Raw genomic sequence first — 26,271 nt, 5'->3', positions numbered from 1 at the left:
TTTCTATTTTAATCTAAGTATAAGAGGGGAAAAATTCTACAAATTAAACTTAAATGTTCAGGTAGTCAGAACTGTAGGACCGCCAGTGAAATCACTCTCTTCCTCACGTAGAAGCCTAGTTTGTTTACAATGTCAAAATTTCATATGCAGTCATATATTAAAAAGATCATAACTCAATCATCGGTAGCACACAGAGAATATTTGAAGTATTTTTTTTTTCTTGACAACTTAGTCTATTTCGTCTTCCATTTCTGTCAAAACATCTTCTACAATACAAGAAAAAAATTGCTATTAATTCATCCTATTACTCCTGGGTTTACTTCTCCATTCTTAGAATTCAGCAGGAAGAAATAGGACCATTAAAATACAAATCCAGTCCAGCTCAGCACTGCTCAGTTCATGTCCCAAAATGAATCACAGTGGAGACCACCTTTAGAAATCCTAGTGGTGACTAAACACTTTCGTTTGATGTGATTAGCCAAATGAGATCTGAAGTACCATTCACTCTAACAAACCAGCATCCAGGAGCATCCAAACAGTTTCTACAAAATAATATGAGAGGGGGACTAATTTACCAGGAGACGGCTGTTAGGGATGCTTTACCAGCTGAGGAAGTTTAAAATACATGCAATCCTGCATATTCATTACACACAGGCTATCAGTTATGTCAGAGCAGCTTATTTTAAAAATCCCTATTTATTTTCAAATGCAAAACAAAGATGCCATCATTCTTTTTAAAATCGAACCTGTAACAGTGCTATTGACTAGTAAAACTAACTTGCAACAGTAGTAAGGGCATGTATTTTGCAGACTTTTTATAATACTGAAATATTCCCTTACAAAAGCATTGTTCAATTAATGGGTTGCTTTTAAATTCAGCCAAATGGACAGTAACAATTATACAGGCACAATAAAAGGAAGACAACAAACAACGACAAAATCTTACTACATTTCAAAGAGAAAACTGTGGCTGAATATAAAAAAAATTTTCAGAATATATGGCTACATTTTCACAGTTAAAATTCCTCATTTTCTATTATGGAAAGGCATTACGGAACAGGACATCTTATGATAAGTGCAAAATATACATCAGTGTGTTTTTTCCACTGAGCATTTTTATTTTTAAAAATAAAACAGGTTATGTGAAAGAGAAAAACAATTTAGTTAGGATATAGATTGTGATTCAGAGGTTAGGCAATTTTCAGTATGTCAGTTCTAAAAAAAGGATATAGAGTTTTAAATTTTTAATTAAACATTTTAAGCTTTCTTCCATGCACCTAGTTTTCATATACTCAAAACCATTCTGCTTGCTTCCTCATTTTATTTTTTTTTTTTACAGAATAATACATAGTCTATAGCTCTTGAGCTAACAGATCTTAACCAAAAAAAGCAGCCCAGACAAAAGATCCAACTTGCAAAATACTAGCTGTCTTTATATTGCTCAGTTGTAAGAATAAAATTCTTTTGATGATCTGGAAGTTTAAAAAAAAATAATTTAAAGATAAAACTTTTTGGAAAAAAAACCAGGGTGCCCTGAAAGACAATCTGCTCCCACTGGCTTGCTGACTTATTTGTGTGCCACCTCCTAGCAGAATTGTTCTAAATTGTTCAAACTTGCAACTTCAAATATTGAAGGTAGAATAAAGGTTGTCTTTATATACAGTGTCAAAGCAATTCCATACTTTTGCGGAAACTGTTATGAATTAGCAGTAACTTTGCCATGTGTATTTTTTAAAAAGCATTTAAGAACAAACCTTGAAGAGCAACCCATATGACACAAGGAGATGGGAAGAAAACCAAAGCTCTACCTTCTTTACAGTCTATAAACTATGACAGAAGAGTGTGGCTGGGTTTTCTTTTTTGTTTTATTCAACTCTGAGGAACGTCTCCTGCTTTAAGTCTTCCAGGATTTCTGTATTCCATATGGAAGCCGATATTTGCTCCTACTAGGAAGGGAAGCTACCAGGTCACAACACATCAGTAGTTTTCACATTTTCACTCTGACATTCAAGTTTTTACTGTACTTATTCTTTAAAGACAACCAGACTAAAATAGTGCATCAATGTTGGCAAAGTCAAGGAAGACCATCATACCGCGAAAGAATAAACCTGATTTAATGGTACTAGATGAAATTGGCACTGCCACACCAAGGAAGCACTGGTGGCTGGGTACAAAAGTAACTCTTCTAGACCAAACAATTCTGAAGAAGAAACTCTTTTGGTGATTTTTGTTTCTTTGTTTTTCAAAGATGATCAGGTGACATCTGTCCTCTTAAAGCTGGCATAGAACTGACATCAGGTGCAAAACCAACCATGTTGTCAGCTCCAGCTAAGGCTTTAACGGCAACCATGTTCACTGAAAACTGTTTTTGCAGTTTAGCCATTAATTCATCAATGGCAGCAGCAACAGGCATAAAACAACAGTGTAATTTTAACCTGTGCTCATATTGGTTTAGCATGCAGTAACAGATAAATTGATTTCTAAAGTTTGCTATTCAAATCAAACTGATATAAATGGCCGCAACATTAATTTTTCAAGTAGTCTATTAGGCTGGTTTAAAGACATTGTTCAAAAACTAGAAGGTCCTCTCATGTGTGCAAGATCTAAGATCTTAATACCTTTCGATTAATAGATTAATTAATTGAGATTGATAGATTAAATACAGCTAGACAAGTTTTACTGGTTAACATCACAAATGTTAGGTCATCTGTATCCTCATAAGAGGAGGGCAATTAACAATGAAGACTTTTTCCATATTTGATGTTCACAGTTTTACACCTGCTTCTTATTAGGAGAAATTATCATTAAAGCAGTGTAAGACTTACTAGGTCTATCAGTTGCTTAGCCCAACATCTTAACACATATATGACAAAAAGAGAGACACGCAGCAAACTAGGGAGAGGATGGAGCAGATGTGCGATGTTACTAATGCATCAGTGAAGCACTACACAAGAGAGAAATATGAAAGGAAAGGAAATACAGAGTAAGAGAAATGAAGATGGGGCAGGGGCAGAGGGGAAGGGCAACTGACAACTCAGATTGTCGAACAGAACCAATAAATAAGATACGACTCTTTATTCTGGATTTCTCCAGTCTGGTAGAGATTAAACAAGTTGTGAGTAGAAAACCAATACTAACCAGGAGAAAGAAATGTACAACACAAGTACAGAAGGCTTTTCCATATTGAAACCAAACACTAAGAACAAAAAGCCACTGCAATAATACTGGCTGTTACCAAAGGATTACTCGCTACTGAAGCTACTCTGCCAGACAAAAAACCAAGAGACCATAGGAACAATTACAAGTGAGTGAGAAAACACATACTGCGTGAACATCAATGACTAAACCCTATGCCTATAGTAAAAATGAACTGACAGGTGACAGCTAGGATACAGTATCTTATGCAAACAAACAAAGGAAACCCACCTAAAGGATGTATAAACATCAAAGTGACAGTGAGGAGTGAATAAAAGCAGAAATTCAGGAAGCTGATAAAAGCACTTACAAGGGGGAAGGGAAAAAGGAAGGGGGCTGACTGAAGAGGGAAGTCAATATAATTAGGACGGTGAAACCTGTAAAATATGCTTCCTATGAGATCATTCCTTTCAACGTACACAGCCATATGAAATCTCTCTCGCTCTCTCCCCCCACCTTCTTTTTTCCCGGCGTATGGATGCCACGCAAATCTTCAACATCTCCTGCCACATTTTTGGGACAGCAAGCACTTATTTGTGCCTGTGCTCCAATACAGTATAAAATGAGGAATTAATTCCCCTGACATCTGTATCATAATCAACTTCTGCCATTTGTATGCACTTTAAAAACATTCTTTTTTAGGCTAACTAAAAATACAGAATACTTAATTTATAATGTTTTCCTTATCTCCTGAATATGCATAAGGCCCTACTAATTTAATTTTTAATTTTATTCTTTAGAATATTTTAGCAGTAATTAGTCATAAGTACTTTAAACCTCACAAAATGCATGCACATTTCCCACGTAGCGTAAACATGCAGCTGTTTTCTGAAAAAGTTAAATTTCTTAACTATTACTCTGTTTCTCTAAACAGCACCTGTCTGTACTAGGTGCGATTTTCTATAGCAATGAAAATCCATGCCAAACCAGGTACAGCCACCCGTACCTGTAACAAATCAAGAGCCCCTACAGAACCGCACAGTGATTCTGAAAAAGAAAACAGAACTGCTGATTTTTAAAGCATTAACATAAACTGTAAGCAGAGGTGTACTGATCCTACTCAGTGGCCAATTCTTCCTCGCTTTCATAGCTAAGCTTGCATAAAGTACCTCCCAAAAGCTAAACTTCCACTAATTTTAAAGGAGAATATCATTAGAACACAATATGGCCTTTATTAAATATGAATTATTTGTTCACAACACATTCGGCATGACAGCGGGAAAACATTGCCTTCAGGCCACCATTATATCTGCCCTGTTTCCTTCTCTTTTTTCCCCGTCATCATACATCTGCTTTGTCAGCCCCAACAGCATCCAATTTCCACAGGCAAAGAGATTTGTTCCCTCCTTTTTAGAGCAACCAACAGTATTTTTATTTGATACTAACACAGAAATAAAATTATGAAGTTTAAGATTTAAGCTTTCAACAGAGATTGAGGCAGAATCTCATCTTTCTCATCTCTCTCATCTCTTAGCTGCTGCTGTAGACTCCAACAGACGACACCACATTTGATTTCACCAGCTTCACGCAGGGAAAAACTAGTTCATAGTCATGAAGACCAAGATTTATTTTTTAAACAAAAGATTAAATTGATGGAAGTGGGTTACAAAGAATATTATGGGATCTAAACATGTGCTGCTCAGGCTTCGGGATGCCTTTTAAAACACACATGAGACAGCCAAGATGGGATAATGAAAGGGAGTTAAATAACAAACTCCTGGCAAGACTTTAACCCAGCAAGGAGCTGATCTGTCCTGGGGCTTGGCTAAACAGACCTTTGGAACACGAAGAGCATCACAGCTAAAAGTTCTTCCATGAGACACGCTGCAAGGACAGCATCTGGTACATGCACCGCCCTCAGTATCAGTTCCTGAATATACTACACATTATAAACAAGGCTGAGGTGGGAGTAGGAACCAACCAAGAAATTCTGTGGGGGCATTCCTGTTCTATCGGTCCAGGTATTTTCTCTCCAGGATTGAAAGAATGATATACACCAAGAAAGTGTTCAGCGAGCGTTGAACGTCAGCCTATTTTGATTCTCTTACAAACTATCAAATCTGTTTATAATAGTGACTATCCAAGGCTAATGAGAAGTGAAGCATGCATAAGGAATCAAAGTAACATCATTATTATCATTTCATGCTCTATAAACCTGCAGACATTTAGTAAAAAGCTTCCTGTTTGGAAACACACTTGCTGATATTATACCTTTTAAACTATTTTTCATGCGTGTCTTATTTATTAAACAAGTTCCCTTGGTAATACATGTATTTATATATGCAGTAAATACAGTACTAAAATCAAACAGTGGCTGCATCACACAGAGACGAATCTAACCATAAAGTGCTGAAATTTTGGTCCAGAAGAAAAAAAAAAAGCACTAAGACTTGATAATACATCAAAACTATATTTTCAAAATAAAATTGGAAAATTTAGTGCATTTTTCAAGAAAGCAATAAGTTCTTCACAACCAAATATAAAATATATACAACATCACAGATTTTCATGAAGTATTCATTAGTTTCTTTCTAGTTTGTCTATATATATTCAGAACAAGGGTTTTTTTACAACATTAATCAGTTTTAAATAAATGTGTGTATATATATGATTAGTTTATTTTTGATGAATTAATTTTATATACTATATATAAATTATATATTTTTATAAATTATATTACAATTTATATATATTATATATAAAATATCAATACAGAGACAAAGCCCCTATGTCAATTTTAATAAAGATAGATATCTAAGTGCACACAAGTACAAATGCACTGTAGACAATACATTGTAAATAATTTCACATATGAACTCCAAAAGTATTAGAGGGCTAAAATGAATTGCATTTTGCTGAAGAAGTTTGCAAGGTAGCAGTTTCCACTTACCATTCAAAATAGGTCACAAATTCTATACTTGCATACCGCTATTATAATCTATTTTTTAAAGTGAAAACTGTAATCATAGCAGCAGCTATTAAAGACAGATGGCCTGCTTTTTCCTAACACTAATTTAATGCTTTCTAAATAGTAAATTGAATGATGATACTCAGCCTAGAGGAAAAAAGTATCAGAAAAAAGTCTGAGAGAGATTGCTTTTTATAAGCATGCATGTATAGTGATATATTTCGAAATTAAAACAAGAAATGCTATTCTTAAACCCACAGGTAAAATGAAGAACATATTTACAGTCAACCAGCCTGTAATAACATAGGTCACATCTGATGATTCCCTATTTGGAAATACTTCTTGTGATCGGATCAGGAGATAGTGAGTTCTGCTCACATTTAAAGTGAGACTACATTGTAGGGCATCTCACATTTAATTTTGTTTTAAATACTCTTCAAAAGCCCTAGGCAGTTGCGAAGATTTTTGTCCTTCACCTTTATTCACCTATAGGAACAGATCTCTCAGATTTGAGAGAAAGGTAGCAGTCAACTAGTCAAATCAGCAGTATTGAAAGCATAATATACATCCACTGAGTCACCGATATATATAAACTGATACAGCAAATTAATAACTGATACAGGCTCTCCCTGCCTCCCAAAATACAAGCTACTCAACTACTCAGTCATTACAAATTATATCTTTGTTTCAATGCTGGGGGGGGGCAGATAATAACTGTCAGAGCCCAGAAATTGAGCTATCTTCTCATTCATGACAAGATGTCGAAGGCAGAGCTGCAGCTTATCAAGCAAGGCAGCACACAGACGTGCCATTTGCACTTTCACTGCCCCTGAATGCAAAACTCAGATTTTTCAGATCACTCCAAGATTTTTGTAAAGAGATGAAATAGAAAGTCCTGTAGTAAATCATTTCTCAGGTCTCAGGCAGACTGGATTGCACCTAGCCGAGAGGTAACAGTAAAAAAGAACAATATGAAGTAGCTGAACTAGAAAATATGAGAGAGCTATGTTTAGAAGTAGTCATGAAAAATACTTCTCTAGCTATATGCACTTTTTGACTTGCAGATTTAACAATGTCAGCATGAACTTGGAGCCTTCCAAAGTGTAAGACTCCTAAGAGAAACAAAATACTTCTCCAATATAGTCTTAAAAAGTCACAGCACAAAGAATTCTTAAAATAGAAGCTTGCAAAGCGCATTATATTGTCAGAGCAAATCTGTCTCCATCCCACTAGAGATGCTAGCTCGGTGATCCGCATGTAACTCCACCTATCTTTTAAGGCAAAAACTGTCCTAGTACCACTGCTTCTGGGCTTTACTGCAAAGTTCTGGCAATTGTCCAAGACTCTGGAAGGGAGGGCATGCAGCTTTTTAAATTTTCTTTTTAGGTCATGACATAAGAGATCACACTGATGTCCACTAACGCCCCATTTACAAACAGAGGGAAGTCAGCAACTTCTACTTACAGAAAAAAGGAAGGCACTTCTAAAAACAACACTACATTGTACAGAAACTTCATGTTTCCACAAGTTACCTAAGACTTTCCACAGAGCTTAGTAAAACATAAAACTGAGAAAATATCACATACTACATGGAATTGAAACCCAAGGAGAAATCAGCATTTTTTTTCCTAGCAGAGATGTTTTTAAATGGAGGTTTTCATTTTTTAAAAGGAAATGAACAAATCAAACATATTTGCATTATTTTTATCAAATTTTATCCTATCCTCTACGCTCAGAACACAAAAAGGCATGTTCATCACAGAAATGACCAAACCTAGTTAGAGGTCAGAGCATTTTAAAGCTAGTAAGTGATATCTGGAGCTTTTGCCATCTGTGAAGAAATCAAAATTGGGTTTGGGACTTGGGATGTGGTTAAGTCTTCTGGCAATGATAAAATCAAAAACCTTTCCCCACATTTTTCTCAGACTTGTCCTTTCGAACAAAGTGAATGGTTATATACAATCTTGTGGCTTTATACTGAACTCTTGACAGCAGCCTTTGCCAGCAGCCAGATGCCATATTGCATCCCATATCAAAATAGCAACTAAGAACAATGGGTAAGAACATCAGGGGAACAGGGATGCCATTAACAGAATACAGCAAAATTGACATTTATATAACAAAATTTCAGGTTAGTCATCAATGACTAAATTTATACCACAGCGCGATTAATTCTCACCCTCTGAGGACAGAAGAGCAGCAGTTTTCCAAGAAACTCACAAACCTAACAGCTTGTGAAAGAAACTTTTCTGCCCAACAGATCTGAGTAGAAGTTGTTCAAATACTCATGTTCCTCCTTCCCAGTAATTTGATGACCAGGGTAAGTGAGAAAACAACTGATGCTAGACAAAATAAAAGACTGAACAGTATCACAACATAGGCAGACAGTACTTCCAGTGCTTATAGGATTTACGAAAGCCTCTTTGCTGAATTAATACTAGAACAGTTTAACACAATTAACAATTAGCTGGAGGCATACTAATTGCTACAAAACAAAACCCCCAACCCACCCTACCCCAACACACACTGGCCTTTCAGGATTTTTTTTCTTTTTTGATGCTAATTCCTCCAACACGTTTACACGTAGAAGTCTCCTCACACCCCTCCATCAAGCAAGGCAGACTCTCCTAGCACCTTGTGAAATAAGCTCCCTTCTCATAACTCAATTGTTTCTCTAACACCTCTTCTTGTTTGCAGCTGTCCACTGGAAATCTCATGATTGATCCACCCCTGGATGTTATTTACCCTGTTCACAGTTGAATTAATCTCAATAGTTCATTTCTCAAGTGTGACTTTATGACAGAAATTGTTTTCTTCCTAAATAATTTTCGCACAATAACCTGTCACTTGCAGAACTTTTTGGAAGATAAAATCTATACAATTATTATTATTTTCTGCACGTTTTCCTGCTGTTAAGAGTCACCTGTTCTCATCACTTAACCTTCACACTTGTGCTGCTGCCTGAACAAAATACAGAATGTCCAAGTTAAATGGAATTACATTTAGTATGTATTTCTCAAAGGCCAATATTACAGAGTCATATATATAATGTGTATCTTCCTTAAGCATAAGGACCATACTTCAGCAAAGCATTCTTTACGGAAGCATACCAGACTTTCTTTCATTCAAAAAGCAGCAGATTACATGTTAAAACTGCCAATGTCAATTCAAAAAAGCATCTATTTTTAAAGTACCTTAAAGTGAAAATACCTTCGTCTTATGATTATTGCCCCAGTTGAAATCTTGAGCTTTCAAGGACTGCAAATAGGACTATACAGTAAAAATACTGGCTTTTCTGAAATCCATTCATGTTTTTAATAATGCATTAAAAATACCTTTAGACATTGCCTTGCATTTTACAATTTTCCTTCTAAAATAATTGGATTTCTTTTGTCTCAGAAATCCTCAAAGTTTCTGAATTTCTATGAGATATGACCTAAAATATATTATTTCTTTGGTCTGTGTTAGATAAAACCTTTTCTGTTTCCTCTTTTGTTGTAGAGTTAGTCCACAATTCTTCCATATACTAAATTCATTTTCATGTCATGAATTTTAAGACAATTAGACTGAATAATCACTAATAGGCAGGAGAAGTCTTCAGTGGCACCAAAGCACCCTGACCTCTATGTAGGGACAGAGCAAGAGAGGGAGAGAGAAGTACCTCTGCCAGACTTCTTCCCATCCTGTAACTAGCAGACATTTTCATACCAGTTAGGGTTCCCCAAATGTGCTGAAAATCAAGGACTTGGCTTTCTATTCCATCAACCTTCCCACAGCTTTGCATCTAAAACACATTCAGGTGTGATGAGAACCAGATACTAAGTGACTAGCAGCATAACCCTCTAAATACGTACCAACAGGCAAAAAGGGAAAATACATATGTCACCCAAACTTCCTCCAGTCACATAGGTTTGCGGAGACAGAAGCTGAAGCTGCAGGTCCCTTCCTGAGGACCCTCCTTTCCAGCAAGTGCCAGAAGCTACCCTGCAGCACACAAGACTAACCACACAGAGAACTAACTAGTGCTCTTTAAACCAAAGGTAAAAAGCCCATCCTTCTAATTCCGCTGTATGGTTGAACAGACTTTAAAAATATTACATTACACCCATGATCAAGGCTTAAGACAGTTGAGTCTGCAAACCTGCAATTTCCACATCACTAACGGGCCACAAAACCTGAGCTTATCAAGTACCCCCAGCTCCATTTCCCATCCATGTAAACGCACAAGACACACTGAAATCCACCCCATGTATTTTTAGTTGTCTTCTCCACGAAGCGTGGGTTTTCCACTTTAATGCTCGATAACCAGAGAAGAGATAATAAATCTACGAGGATTTAAGATTATGATCCAAGTTAAAACCCTCCCAAAGCCAATGGAAATGTCGGTGTGTGAGGACTGGAGTGATTACATAATCATCTAATTAAGCCAGAAACTTATCCGTGTAAATGGCACCATTTCTGTTTGAGTTAAAATGAGACACAGCCAACTACATTTTGATCAAGTCTCATTTATGTCATGTCAAAATAGCATTAGCTGGCTTCTACATAAAAGGAAAAACGGGCTGAGTGACATCCCCACAAGATTTTTATTTTATCTTAATCCACAGAGTACCCCAAGTGATTAAAAATCAAACAATGCATTCAGTTAGTCAAAAGTGCCTCTTAACCTCTTTGGCCTTAACTCATACACTCCACTAGAAATATGCAATTTAGAAATATTATATACATAAAAAATGTTTTACTGATTATTTTAAATAGCTCACTTTTTAAGTATTTCATTATTTTTTATTATTCAATGCCATTTTCCAAAAGAATATTATTTCACCTGTTCAGTAAAAACAAATAAACCACAAAAAAGGACTCCACACTGGCTACAACACTGAAGAATTATGTTTGCACAGTTTCAGCTCTAATGCCTTGATACAATTTAACACAGCATACATAACACTCTTAAATAAAATGGGCAGAATTGTTTCCCAGAATATCCACATTTTTGTTCTATTTACTGGCCAGGAGTAGAGAAACATTCAGAATTCTTACATGCCCACATGCACACCTCAGCCATCCGCCCTTCCATCTGCATCATTAAAACCTGAGCAGAACAAGTAGTTTAATAACACACTGCTGTGAGAGGCGGGACTATGATTTATGTAAGGACATGTTATAAAGAAGGAATAAATTATTTCTACTGCAGCTTTTAAAACAATTCTACTATTTCTGAATACTGTAAGGACCAGAATAGTATCATATTTATAGTATCACTATAGAAAGAAATAGTGTCATGTGGAGAAATATAAAAACCATATAATCTATTACTGTACGTTTATTTAGCTACCAAACTGATGAAATGTCTGCACTTCCATTTACATTTCTAACATGTAATAAAATAGAAGAAGCATGCCAAAAGAAAGACTACCATCATTATAAAACTGTTCAAAATTTCATTCACACCAAGGTACACTCACAGCCCACAAGAGCCTGCAGTACTTGGTCTTTCAGCACTCCAAAAAGTATTACAGCTGATCTTGTTAGAGAGAAGCAATCTTTTTAAAAGCAGGTAGATGAGTATTTCTTAATTTCTCATTAACCTCAGCATACATAGATGGTGAGCAAACAGATTATCATAAAAATAAAATAAGCCATCTTTAGTTTTGCATTACTTTTCACCAAGCTATAGAAGAAAATGTGGTTAAAAAAAACATTAGAATAATCCTGGTTACTATAGAGGTGCTGACCTTTCCAATACTAATGATGATACTAAAGCTTCTACTTACTGCTCTCTCTTCCCAGCAGTAGTTGGAGGACTGACATTGCTAAAGCTCACATTTTGGAAATATTCTCCAATTCCATATTCTATTCCTTATAGAAGTATAATTTCAAGGTTGGCCCCCGCCCCACACACAAAATAGCTATTCTACTGTCCAGGCTATTATTGCAAATAAAGGAAAAAAAAAAAAAAAGATTCACAGGTGCGTCCCCAATTCAACATACTTCCATTTCAATTTCAGGAAACAACAAGAAGGAAAAAAAAAAGACAACTTCTGTCAATAATGTACAAAGTAGTTAAGGATACGAATGGATTATACCAGTCATATATCTATTGCTTGCAAAACTGACAATTTTGAGTGCAGAGTGGTCACACCACATTTAGCAGAATAGAGGGTTAATTTTGCTATCTTTAAGTAAACAGTCAACTTGTTTCTAGACTTATGGAAAATAACTGTTTTAATAAATTAAGTATTTCTAAACAATGCAAATGTAAAGAGTTCTCCCACATCTTGTTTAAAACAAAATACTCAACTTTACAGTGTTATTTAAAATTAATATCAAATTTAGTGGTCAGAATTACAGCTTATAGGTAGAACCTTGACAAAGGCATGTTCCAACAGGTTCTTAAAATAATATAATAGTTCAATTTACTCTTATCTTTTGGTCCTGGACATCAACTGAAAAAAATCCACATGAATGCTAACAGAAAAAAACCTCTTCCAGTGGTTATATAAAAGAACATAAAAATAATCAGAGTAGAAATCCACATCTTATTTCTATTTCAACTAATGCACAGTTCTAAACATCATTAGTTACAAATTAACAGCAGAAAAATGTTATTAATTGCATTACTAAGAACATTGTTTCATATGACATAGGGTGCTCATATTGAGGCAAATAACATTAATTGCTTGATCTAAAAATATACATTCTCATCATTTATTATTTTATTTACCTGAGGGAAATTAAGAATTAGCACGACTGCATCTATACTAATGAATTCACTGCTCTAATTTTTTATATTCGGTTTTATCTTCAGATAATAATTCTCTGTCTCCCCTCATCCTCTAATCACCCCACCCTTAGACAAGTCTGCTTGAATTTTAACAAGGTATCTGTGTATTTGTATTCTTTTACTAATTCCGATAAATGTTACCTTGACAATAATGCAAAGCAACAGACAAAAGCAAAGCCATAAACAAAAGCTCTGACAAAATAGACACTAAGTCACTATTTCTTTCAAATTTGCTAGATCAAGTTGATAGTCAACCTCTCTTTTATAGCACACCCTTTACAAATCTGGCAACGGTGGTAACTGAGGAAATTAATTAAGCTAACTTTAATTTCATTTTGCATTTTTCATCAGCTCAGCAAATGAAGCTGACAAATAAAAAAAAAAGATGATAATAAAGTTCCACCTACGTGAATTCTTCTGAGCATTCTCAGTGGCTCCTGGAGATGACATGGCAGTAAGAAAGAAGCAAGTAAAAAGAAACACAGTACTGGTCAAGTGCAGGCTCCAGTTACCAAGCAGCTCCGCTGATGTGCATCTTCATTGATGCAGAACAAAGACCGATGCTAGAAGGGTGCTTTTCAAAGCAGTAATACCGCGACTGCCAGTTTTCAATGGGTCACTCATGCACAGATGCATACACATGGATACTTCAACTCAGCGCCTTTCCAGAACCTGAACACAAGCTACCAAGCAGCTGGGCTATACCAGAAATGCATGCATGTATTTGGGAAGGTACCACATGCTGCTAAATAAAGGGGTGCCTGAAAGAGAGAAATCTTCCCAGCGAGCTATAATCTGATGACATGCAGTTACAGCACGTATTTATCTGGCAGAGAACTAGAAGCATTTGAAAATTATTGAGAAGCAAGGAAAAAGGTGTGGAAGGGTTCTGAATTCTTTTTGTATTAGGCGACGTTTGTAAGGCTCTCCCCTCAAAGTATTTTTCCTTAACATAGCTTAGCTCAGATACCCCACAAACCAGATTACATACTATTCTTACTTCACACATAAAATATTAAAAATCTGGGATGTGATTTTTAAATAAATTAGGAGCAGTCTTCTCTACTGAAAATTGAAATTTTTGTATTATATATCCAGGCCATATTTTCATCAAAAATTCAAAAAATGGTTATGCAGCTAAAAAAATTACAGAAACAGCACATGACCGAGAATCTTTGGTTATGGTGATGCTGCAGTTACACAACGGTGCATTTATGTGTCGGAAATTGTAAGGTGTTGCTCAGAATTTGGAACGCTGGCACACGTTACCCTTTCAGTTTAGGAGGGCGCGTGGTGCTGCCGGAAACCATGATAGCCATAACAATTCCTTTCTTTTACTTGGAAAGACCACATTTAAAAAAGCTCCTCAATGACAATTTTCAAAAGACAGCATACAGACAAAAGGGAATTATGTAACAAATACTTCTCCAACTATCATCATTAGAGGAAAAATTACCATGAATGTGCGGGCCTATGAAACTTGGGTTTATTTCACTGGTGAAAACAATATCGAAAATACCTATGGGAAAGATTAAAAGAAGAAGAATAATAATCACAAGATAATCCTGCCTTCAGTGTGGACTTCGGTAATTAAAGGATGAATTCAGGTTAGAGCTGCAGACAAAACAGGCTTCTATTTTTTCCTACATCAATGGTTTAAGCATTACAGACAATTAAAATATTATACCTTTAAATGTTTCCTTTTCTACATAAACTGACTTATGTAGACTTATGTTCCCACAATTTTTTTTCCTGTTATCTACACAGTTAGCTATTCACCCTGGCAATAGCCACAGAAAATCTCTATTGTTACACTGGCCGCCTCCACTCCTTACAAAACTCGGACTCTGCAAGGCTGACTCCAGCATAGGGCCAACTTCTACTGCCGCCAACAGGAGCTGTACCTGCACATCCAAGAGCCATCTTATTTTTAGCTGCGGTGATGTCAAAATTGTTGTGATACGTCTGGCCTCCAAAAGGGCTTTTGACTTGGTCCAACTCCAGAACCCAAAAAGAGCAGGACTCAAGGAAAAAGAGAAAGCTACATAAATGCATCAATATTAAAATTTGTTGGGAGAATAAATTAGCTCCCTCAAAATACAAAGCAACATAAGACAGGATGAAAGAGTATAAAGGTGGCACATTAAAAAAAAAAAACAACCCCACAACATTGTCTAAAAATACAAGCAGAATTTTAAAACAAGAAAAACAGTGTTCCTAGCCTCCACTCTCCCCCAGTCAGAATTAACATTTAAAAAACCTGATAAACACAAGGTTTCAAAAGTATTTGTAACATTAGCAGTGTGAGGGTTATATTAACTAATTGTCTGAATACTACTTTCAGGTGACAGCCATCAAACAAAATCCTGAAAACTAGTTGAGCAAAGAGATTACAAACAAACAGCACTAGCAAATTTGTAACATACAAAGTTACATTATACCCAAAGCCCACAACAAACAAAAGGCAAAAAAAAAAAGCATTTAAAGCATTAAATCAGAAGTGGTTTGGGGTAGAAGTGACAAAACCAAAATATCTGATCAGCTGAGTTGCAAGGACACACAAGATATCCGATTTTCCCGATATCGGACACAATCCGATATCCAAGGGAATCCGATTATCTAATTTGTCCATAAATAATCTGGTATGTCTATAGCATCTCTTTCTAAAGTTTAGATTTCCTTTAGAAACTCCACTTCCTATTTACAGCTTTGAAAATTCAGACCCATTTCCAATATATATAACCACCTTAGAAATGGATGCCATTTTATGATTGTATTGTAAGCCTGTATTACTACTATCAAAGCAGCCCTGGTTTTCCCTCACCAGTTGAAAACTAACCAAAAATGGGAGGAGGGGAAATAACTTCCCATCATATCAGATTAATAACTCAGTTGACAGTGCAGCCCCCCTTTTGCCAAAGCATAATGGGAAATAGCGTTCCGATGTAGCAATTGAAAATAAAAATTGTAGTTAATTTTGTTTCTACAGTTTAAATACTCTAAAAAACCCCTTTTTCTTCCCTTCCATTGAAATGTAAATTCTATTTCTTGTATAGAAAATACTGTCTGTCCTGAAGACTTGACACTTGTAGACATTAACCCTATTAGGTAACATTTATTTGCAGTCATCTGCAAAAGAAATGCATACACAAGATACTACCCATTGTAGTTTGCTTCACCCCAGACATAATATTTAATCCAGCAAATGTTTTGTTGTCTTCTCAAAGGCAGCTAATAAATTTTCAATTATACCTAATGTTCAATATAATAGTGCTGCCAACAGAAAAAAGTAGTCGCATTTAGGGGGTCAGCAAGAGACAAGCAGTTGCCTCACATGCAGTCTCTGTCAAGACAGAAAACTGAAAATTTCCACTGGTCTTGGGTATGTATTCATATATAGAACAAGTCCTGAAAGTATGTCACTAAGTCTGATAACTCAGCCAAATAGAATCAGATGTGCGCAACTCAGTACCATCCACCTGTGGGCAACAGAAATGTACATTTGAAAGCTTTTACATCTCAGTGCTGGTGATATCTGCCCCGATGTATAAAGACTCAATTATTTACTGGGGAGGATTGAAATAACTGAAAGACCAAGAATGAACATACCTTACATTTCTCTATTTAAAAGGATTTAAAAATTATTATTATTGGTTTTTTTATTATTATTATTTTAAAAGGCTTGACTTGAAGTCCAGACCTGTTTCAAGGAAGGGGGAAAAAAAGGACAGAAGTTACAAGAAGCTAGATTCAGATCTAGAAACTTTAAAAACGTGTCCTCAGAGTGAGAGAGATGTGAAAGTCTGCAAACTTGAAAACACAAAAAGCAAAATCAAAAGCCAGGTAGCTACAAGGACACTTTATCATTTGTTGTTCTTCTCCATCTATCATATCCTATTACAATATAATGGAAGACTTAAGTATTTAAATGTATTTGCCTCAAGGTTTGACCAGAAGTGCCCAAGTCTCAAATATTTTCATTCTCAAGAGAATGGTTGTCATATAGGGGAGTCTTGGTCAATTCTTGCCACAGACAATACAGAACAGCCAAAGTTGCAAGGTTCTCCTCCCATAGCCTTGATGGGAAATAAGCTGGTAACACACATTATTAACTAGAAATCTATCAAAATATTTTCAGCTCATAGCAAAATAGTGAGGAAAAAACATGAAATCTGAATAGCTATGAAATTATTACTCCATCTTAGCTTTATTATAATAAAATTAAGTAATTGTTTCCCAACTGTTTTCTGGTATGCAAAATTAAGAGTTGTCGTCTTTTCTATCTGTGCTACAAGGTTTAAATATTGAAGTTTTTGACCATGGTCACCTAAATCAATTCTAAAACAACCAGGAAACTCTCCTAGCAGAAGCACTGCCTATCTCCCACTGCAAGTTTTGGAAAAAGCATCCAAACAACCAAAGACACTCTCCTTCTCTTATTCAAATAAGTCATTGAAATGCAAAATCACAAAATACAACATTTAATTAGAACTCTCATTATTAACCAACTTTGTTATGAATACAATTTGTCAACAAAAAATTCTTCACAGTAATGAAACATCTTGAATGTTCCTTATGTGAGAGGCTCTGGAGTACGAGCTTTGTCAACCACAAGCTGTAAAGATCTCCATTGCATATTACCCATGCATTTGGAAGACAATATGAAGATTAGGAAAAAAGTTGTTTATTTTGACAGCCATCAGAATACATCACAATAAAGAGGATCCCTAGACTGGAAGAAAAAAACCCATCAGTTTGACACACCATTTGTTGAGGCAAGTAAATTTAAAAAAGAAAAAAAAGAAAAAAGAGAGAGAACAAAGGGATGGAGCCAAGAGACTGCTCCAAATATCCTGTGCTCTTAGAAAAGGGAAGAGTGAAAGACAGGAAATTAAAGTTTGGATACAAAAATATTTAAGCTACTGATAAAAGGACTTGAAAACTGCAATTTTCAACAGCAGCATCTTAGATGCATGAAGAGGGATGACAAAAGATCTGTGTATCAAATGTGACCCAATGACTTAACCTAGAAGAGAAAAGCAAGAAAAACACCTCTTTACTTCACCAGCCTCCTTCTCAGAAAGGGTATTTTGATAAAGCTTTTACAACTTATCAGGACTTGGTTGGGAGAGATCTCTGATGCAAAGAGCTGAAAACATATTTTGTTGTATTGTAAATAGAAGTGCTGAAAATGGTCATATGACTGGTTTCCCTGAGCTTGAATGAAACTAATCCTGTTAAAGCTTAGAAATATGCATGACTGAGTAGCCAAAGCCATGTGCGTATCTGCCCTTACAAAGTTTCTGCTACCTTTCATTGTCCAAAAGCGCTGTGTTGCTGATTTCTACATGGATTCTATTGCTTTAGTTTTCTTTCTAGAAACAAACTCAAAACATTTCATCCTAAACTTTTTTTTTTCCCCAATAAAAAGGGACCTTTAGAAGCAATTTTTAAATCTATCATGTATACATGTCCCATTTGGACAAAGTCTGAAGTAAACTCAGCACCGTATGTTATTACCATTATGCAATTCTACTATTTTTATAACTTTAAGTTTTTTTCCATTATCTAACTCACTGCTCTGCTTCACTCTTCCATCTTGTAAAGAGATTAACCATATTTTGTAAATATTTACTACACAGTCCTGGAACAGAAGAAATATTAACTTAAAAAAAACTGAAAAAAATTAAATATTGTATCATGTGTCTAGAAGAATGGTGGAATGATTTCAAACCTCAGTGCAGTCATGAACAGGTTTCAAGTATCCAGAGAAAATAACCACATCTTTGCTATCTAATTTCTAGTTTCTCAGCTGTAAAAATGAAAATGATACACGCCCTTTCTAAACCATGGAAGAGTATGATCCATCAAATACTAAAATGAAATACACATTTACACAAATATTGACTAAAATAAATTCTACTATTGCAAGAAATTGCTAATATCCACAGCAGAACATTTTTTTTTTTTTTCCCCAGCAGCTTTATAAGCCTCAGCCAGGACAGGACAGCACAAAGCATAAGCCAGCTCCTGCAAGCAGTTCTCCACACATTGGAATTGATACATGCTAGGAAGAAACTTGCAGGCTACTTCATATGGCATACCCAATGTTTTCATTCATAAATTCACCACCTTTTAGATCAAAGGTCTCTGAAAGATAAATTACTAAAAAAATAAAGTGGACAACGTTTGAGATGTTTTGTCCTGTTGCATACTCATACTTCAGGTATACAAATGCCAGTGCTGTAGCACTATCAATAGGGACACCACACACTCCCCCATCTTCTTCACAGAGAGATGCTTAACAAAGAAGCAGGAAAGCTTCTGACCTTCAATTTCTCAGCATCACGGATTATTAAATAATATGTTATGCTTACACTGGAATAAAAAAACCCTTGACTTTGGAAGAAAAGAGACTGGAGCAGTTTGTCCTGCCCCTGTACACTATGGGTACAGCAAACAACAAAGGAGAACGTCTGGCCCTGGAAATAGTCTTAAAGCAAAAGGAAGAAAAAGAAAAAAGAAAATCTACTTTTCACAATGGAAGAAAGTACAATCTGTAATACAAATGTGAAAAACCACGGCAACAAATTCTAAAACAGTATCTCCATTGACAAATACAAAAATAGTTAATAATTTCTTAAAATAGCATTATGTATTTATTTCATGCTATCTAAAGGTAATAACATCAATAAGCGAGAATGTTAGTGGATTCTCAATACTTTTCAATGTTCCAAACAGGTACAGACACTGAGCCTTGTTTGAGCCCCTTCCTGATGACACCTGGTATCCTCAAAGAACGTACTTCATATACTTTCTATCCTGAGCAAGGCACGAGAACTCAGCACTGGTGGATGACAGAGTTACATTTGGACACTGAAAAACTTGCATACAACCCTCTTTTTACCCCCTCTAGCAAACATTTAAAAAATATTTTGGTGGTACTTCAATTTCTGCAGATTCAGACAGAATGAACTTACGTATTTATGAAATATATTTTTATGCAAGACATTTACCATCCTTAATCTGGAACCCAATACTTCTTAGCATATGGGTATCCAAATTCACAAATAACATGTTACTATTATGAAAACTGGCATTTCTGGTCTTTTCCATTAAAACACAATTTAACATAGTATGGTTTCAACTGCACATGCATTGAAAGATACAAGTGTATACCAAGGTACTTTAAACAGTTCTTTCCTGACCCCTACACTGGGTATTTTATGAACTGAGTATTTATGAACACATTTCACTCTAGACAGTTATGCAAGGAAGAATTAGTTCAGGTTGTAGTCTGTACTTGAAATACAAAATGTAAAGAATCATTTATCCAATTACTTAACATATTTCAGTTGGAACCAACCTTTCTTGAATACAGCAAACCAGAGTTATAAGCAAGATAAGATCTTATAATAAAAGCTTTACATAATGGTACTAATACTTCCTCACCTCAACCTTAAAATGTGTTAGGTTATGTATCACTAGAGGTATTTGCTTTTTAGATGACTGTTATATTGGTTACTTAGACACCCTTCCTGTTCTTGCTGCTGCCTTTTTCTTCTTCTGTGCCAAGATTTCTATGTCCATCTCCTGAGTTATTTCAGCATGCTTCATCAATTGAAACTAAACCAAACCAAGTGACAGATCATTTTCTGAACAAATCTAGTGAGCCTTGGAAGCAGCTTAAAGCAGAAAAATGCAAGAAGGAGCCACTAGTTAGATTGGGCAAAGCTGTTGCAGAACTGAAACATCTGTCACTACGAAATCACGTATCCTTCATGACCAGGAAGCTCTTACTCTCCCTGTTTCTAATCAGTTGAAGTGCGTGCTAGAGACTCAGAAATTGGCTGAAGGTCCAAAACACCAGGAAAAGACTGACTGAAGCCAATCTAATGAACACTTCTACTTCACAATCCAGGTTAACAACAAAAATTCCAAGTAGCATCAGATCTGAGAAAGAACAACTTAGTAAGCAAGAAACCATAAAAATATTTCCTGCAAGTATGTATTTCCAATCAGCCATGCACCTGCTTTTTAATAGTTTAATCTCAATTTCCTGGGAAAATGTTAGGCAAGACAGTAAAAGTTGTTGCCAAAGTAAAAATATGGTATCTATTTTTTATTTTAAAGCACGTTGTTGTCATCTTATGGAAAGAATTTAGACTTGCTTGGAAGTTTCTTAGCTACTACTCTTCTGTCAGGTACAAGTTTGTCCATCAGTTCACTGTATGAAAACATACAGAAATTAGGCTGACTGATGTTTAATCTCCATTTTTAAACATCTGTCACTCTGTGCTTTTCCAGCCTTTCCGTAGCTTCTGCCAATTCTTTTGGGTATTGTGGAATAAATTGATCAGTTGATTCAAAAATGTCCAGCAGACCTGGAGTCCCTTCCCTTGTTACAAGATGAGATCCTACTCTGTTCCCATTGACACTGGCTGCATTAGCCACAGACCACAGTTGAAATTTTCAGTGAAGAAACGTGCAAAGACTTTGTTTTTTCTTGACATCTGTTTGCAATTTTCTCTCTTTGTAGTAAACTAAAAACCTTCTCTTGGCTACCAAGACAAGCCTTGTCTACCCCAGACAAACTTTTCGTAACTAGTACTGGAAATCTGTATGCCTCTGTATCCATTACAGAACCAGTTACTTAGCTTGGTATAAATTTCAAGGTCAACACACAGCTAACACCTTCCTCTTCCATGAAGATAATTGTCTTTATAAATACTTACTGTCAAAGTTACAATCTCTATTGGAAAAACGAGCCAAGAGAAATAATGTTGGAAACCACCCTCCTGGCTTCCAGAAACTCACTTAAACCCCCTAATCAATACAAACAAACAAAGAGGATTCACTATTCTCACAAGCATCATCTACTACAAAGTAGCTGCCTTGCTTTGGAACAGAATGAGCTCAGCATTATCTTTGGTTTTGTATTGAGTTAGTCTGTGTTGAAAGCTGTCAAATCAATCAAAAAACAGGTTGTTATGGCAAGCTACAGATAAAGTGACATTTTATATAATCTGTGTTGCTTGTCTCTTAATGTAAGCTTTATTATTTTCCTTTTTTAGCATTATGGAAAGATGAGATAGTAATGAACTGAACAGGCAAAGAGGAATGCAGTTGAAAGAAATTTCCGTCCCTTCCTTCAATTTCAAGAGACAATTAGTTGACATGAGTCAATGTACTTCATTCTCATAAATAAAGACTAGTCACAAAGCCACAGTCACACCTTATTAAAAGCAAAAGATAATAGAAACTGTCAAGCTGATCAAACATTAACATTAGTAGGCAGAGTAAGCCTGAATTTAAGATTTACTGAAACAGTAATGCATTCCATCTACACACCACAGACAAAGCAATAACACGTGACAGTTTCTAGCCATTGCATATTATTTAGGACAGATATTTGTATATACCATCGTGTATATCCAACAAGTTGAGCTACAAAAATTGCATTTGTCTGATGTAACATAACACTGTGAAAATTTCCTAGAAATAGTTAGACAAAAGTCTAACAAGTAACAGCCTGCGACACATCAAAAACACATTCATGCTAGAAAAGACATCAACTAGTTGAAGACAAAACCCTTAACTTCCAAAACTGAACACCAAGGGAAAGGCTTGAATTAGATACAGAATCTCTGAAACCCAGCTAAGAGAACAGAGCCATCTGTGTTCTTCCTACACTTATGATTCTCGCAAAGAAACCAGTAGCAAGAACAGGTAAACTGCAAAATAAACAGCCTGCTGGGTCAACATAAAAATAACATTATCAAATGTTCCTTACTAGTTTCACTTAAACCAAAAAATACTGCAACTCCGGCAAACATTCAAGTACAAAATTTAAAATAGAATTTACCTTTGAAGGTCTCAAGTTCCTTCCTGTTGGAGAAAAGCAGAATTAAAAAAAAAGAAATTAGAAATACTACATCTAGAACTACAGGAGATGCTTTACACAGTTGAAGACTCATTAAAAGATGAAAAACCAAACAATATGAATATCATTGTTTATAAGAGTAATATTACTAAATGTGTTTATCTAAAGCAAACACTATCAACCTGTTTAGAAGTTAGGCTACCACCTATTTATAAACATGTACAATTATACAAATATTGCATGTTTATATCTAGCCACTTAATTTCTAGATACATTGCAAAATAACCCAGACTTCTTAAGGCTTTAGGGACTAAAACATCCATTGCTTAGCAGAGCTTTGCCAATTCATAGCATAGTGAATAACTATTAGTGTTCCATTTTCATCAGTGCTATTCAAAGCCCTTCTGGCAACAGAGAAAGAGAAAAATTGACAGTATCACTCAGTTACAACACACTTTAAAGGCAACAGAGGCATACAGTGACATTCCTCAGAGGAGAGGATTTTAAAGTACAGCATGTGACAGACAACCCACAATACTCATGTACCAGAAAGCTAAGAAATTAAGTCAAAGGCAATAGTATCTTTTTTTTCTTCACACCAGGCCACCTTCCACTTTTAGTGGTGATGCAATTGTGAATGTAAAGGGTATAAAACTAGGAGAAATACTCTGTTTTCAAGAAATTGCAAAATGCTCCATTTGCCATCACCACAAAGTAGAGATTTATCATGAATTGAAAGACTAAAGAAAAATCAAAGCAAGCTGGCCTTTTCCTTAAAAAAATGCTCATTGTTAACAAACATCTCTTCAGCCTGTGTTTTGGTTACATTCTAAGTTTTGAAAGTAAAAGTGATTATAAGAAAAATAAATTCAAAAAAAGATTGAACTAACAGTTGTTCAGATGAATGATTCTATTCACTATACAGACTAAAACATGCCTCAAGTCATTAATGAATCACCTACCATATACACTGTTTCACAATACATGTTATAACCACAATACCATAATAACCTCCTCTCCTCCCTAACAAATGATGCAGTTCAGCATTTATTCTTGCATCAAGAACAGACAAAACAGTTTTGAGCCCGTAACAATTCATTTTCTAAGCAGGACAAACTATTCTAAAAGAAGTGAGAGAATACATTTACCTCCACATTTTCAGTGAACATCCCACTTTTGTCACCAAATGTCAAATACAGGTTTTTAAAAAGAATGAGTGCTTTACCGGGAAATAAGCTATATTGTGATTTACAATAGAGTAGCCTATTAGTTGTAACTTCCTGTGACTATCTATTTCCCTTCCTGCTTCTCCTCCATCCCTTTCCCAAGCTAATTTCTCCCTTTTTTTACCAGAGAAAAAAAAGCTACTTCACAACACCTATGATTTGCAGGTTCATACCCTAACAAATTTCTCCTACCCTGTGTACTCTAAATATAATTATGAAATTCTTAAACACTCTCAGAAGTTGCACTCCTTATGTCTTAATACTGGTATACTAGTTGAGAAAACAATCACAGGAAATGCTTGTTTTCCACAGGCTGAAACAAAACCATATTGAGGAAACATCTTGTGAAAGTAAGAGGAAAAAACCTACACTACCTGTGCCCAAAATCAGGAGTTCTTATGCCACTTGTCTCGAAAAGGGAAGACAAAACAATTACGGTCATGTTGTTCAAACAGATTAGCAAACAAGATGGTAATACAGTAACCAACTGACAGTGATATTCATTGCTTTTCTCTAAAACCCCAGTATTTTTCCTTTCAAAAATCCATCACTATTTTTAGGGTTGATGCATTAAGATGCTGTCACTATATCCATATATATATAATTACTATTCATTAAGAAAGTTGGAAATGAATGTTTGACAAAACTTTTTTTTAAAAACACATACCTCTGAAAAATTTAAAATATCTATAATTAGAATACAGTAAAAATACAGATTTGCAATCTAAGGATCTGCATTTCCTAGTAACCTCATACCAATTCAGATCCAAAGACTGATGATTCTTTATATTTTAGACAATGTGAATGAATCGATTGCACCTTGTGGTTTCTCACAACAACCTCAAAACATAGGTTTAGAAATACACATTAAAAATATGCTCATTGAAAATATGCTCTGTATCAGAAACAAGGAGGATTTTTTTTTTAAAATCAAATTATCCAAATAAAAACTTGAATTTTAAAAATTCAATCTTAAATATCATTCATCAGCAGCTTTGATAAGAACCAGACACTAAACTTAAAGTGGAAAGGAGACTATGACTTGTAAGGACACTAGAAAAACAGATAGCTTAAGATTAAATCAGTACATTTTCTAAATGTATAAGTACAAAGTTCTAGACAGATGTAGAGAAAAAATATTACAAAGTATTTCATTTCTCCTCCCCTTTGTGTGTAAATAACTAATTCTGTATCTATTGATAACCTGTCAGGAAGAAGACACGTCCTACATCTTCTCTATGAATCCAGAGACAAAAAAATCATCTGCAGAAGTAAATACATTGAACTTACATTAAGAAGGAAAATATGTATTTGGAAGACAGACATTTTATAAAACAGAAAACAGTTAGCTTGAGTAATTAAAATGAAAAAGATTAAACTGAAAACAATTCTGGAGAACAGTGACCTTCAAAACAAGGTTAAAAGGCAAGCAGGAGGAAAAACTTGCATTTGGATTGGCTTGGATGAGTAGCTAGGACTGCTGCCTTATTATTTTAGATCTTGCCATATTAAATTACCAGCTTTGATGCTATAAATTACAGTTTTGTATTTGTTTTTATTTTTAAATTGTTCATTCTTTGAGGTAATTTTTCACATTAGGTTTATACAAAAGCTACAGCAGCAGAGCTCAACCTTTGATGGATAGCTTACTAACAACATCATAGTAGAAGACAAAAAACTGCAGTACAATGAATCATCTCAGCAGAAGAGTTCCGTCAACTGCTTCAGCTCAAAAGTATATTATTCTATACGCGTTTTCCGCAGGAAAAGGCTAGCCTTCCTCTCTACCCCTTTTGTCTAACTAGTTTAAGGCAATTGAAAGCTTTCCACAGAGAAATGCTCCTGGATTTTACAGACTTTTCATCCAAAAAAATTCATGCACTTCACAGATGGATGAGATAATCCTTTCTACTATTATTAGAAGGGAAACACACATGTGCCTTGCCCCTAGCCTCACTACCTATGAAGGCTCTTGAAGCCCAGTGTGGGCTGCTCAGCATCTAGCCAGAATTAAAGGAACTCCCATACTGGGTCTGACCAACAATCAATCAAACCCACTATTTGGCATTTGACTACATGCTCTTTTACTTTAGCTACTAAGTTTTAGGTTAGTGCCAACAAATCTGGCTAGTTATGCAAATAAGACTATTCTTTACTTTTTTTTACAGTTAACTGTAAGCTTTCAGAAGAAAGGACTTTAGTTGTATTATAATATGAATAGCTCCTCTCAGTGAAAGAGGAAGTTCAGTACCACTGAGCAAGAGAAGTCTAAAAT

The 26,271-nt window shown here is 35.4% G+C and overlaps 1 protein-coding gene across 1 annotated transcript in view; it reads right to left on the bottom strand.

Annotated features, from left to right (window-relative positions):
• The window catches only part of DTNBP1 (dystrobrevin binding protein 1), a 73,693-nt gene that overhangs the window by 16,410 nt on the left and 31,012 nt on the right, over positions 1 to 26,271 (bottom strand). The window contains exon 7 of the mRNA XM_075745115.1: positions 22,753 to 22,775. Within this exon, the coding sequence (XP_075601230.1) occupies positions 22,753 to 22,775 (23 nt within the window). The remainder of the gene's footprint in view (positions 1 to 22,752; positions 22,776 to 26,271) is intronic.

This window comes from Balearica regulorum, chromosome 2, assembly GCF_011004875.1.
Source record: "Balearica regulorum gibbericeps isolate bBalReg1 chromosome 2, bBalReg1.pri, whole genome shotgun sequence".
NCBI classification, from domain to species: Eukaryota; Metazoa; Chordata; class Aves; order Gruiformes; family Gruidae; genus Balearica; species Balearica regulorum.
Note: the sequence above shows the minus strand (reverse complement) of the source record. Positions and strands in the feature narration are given on the sequence as shown.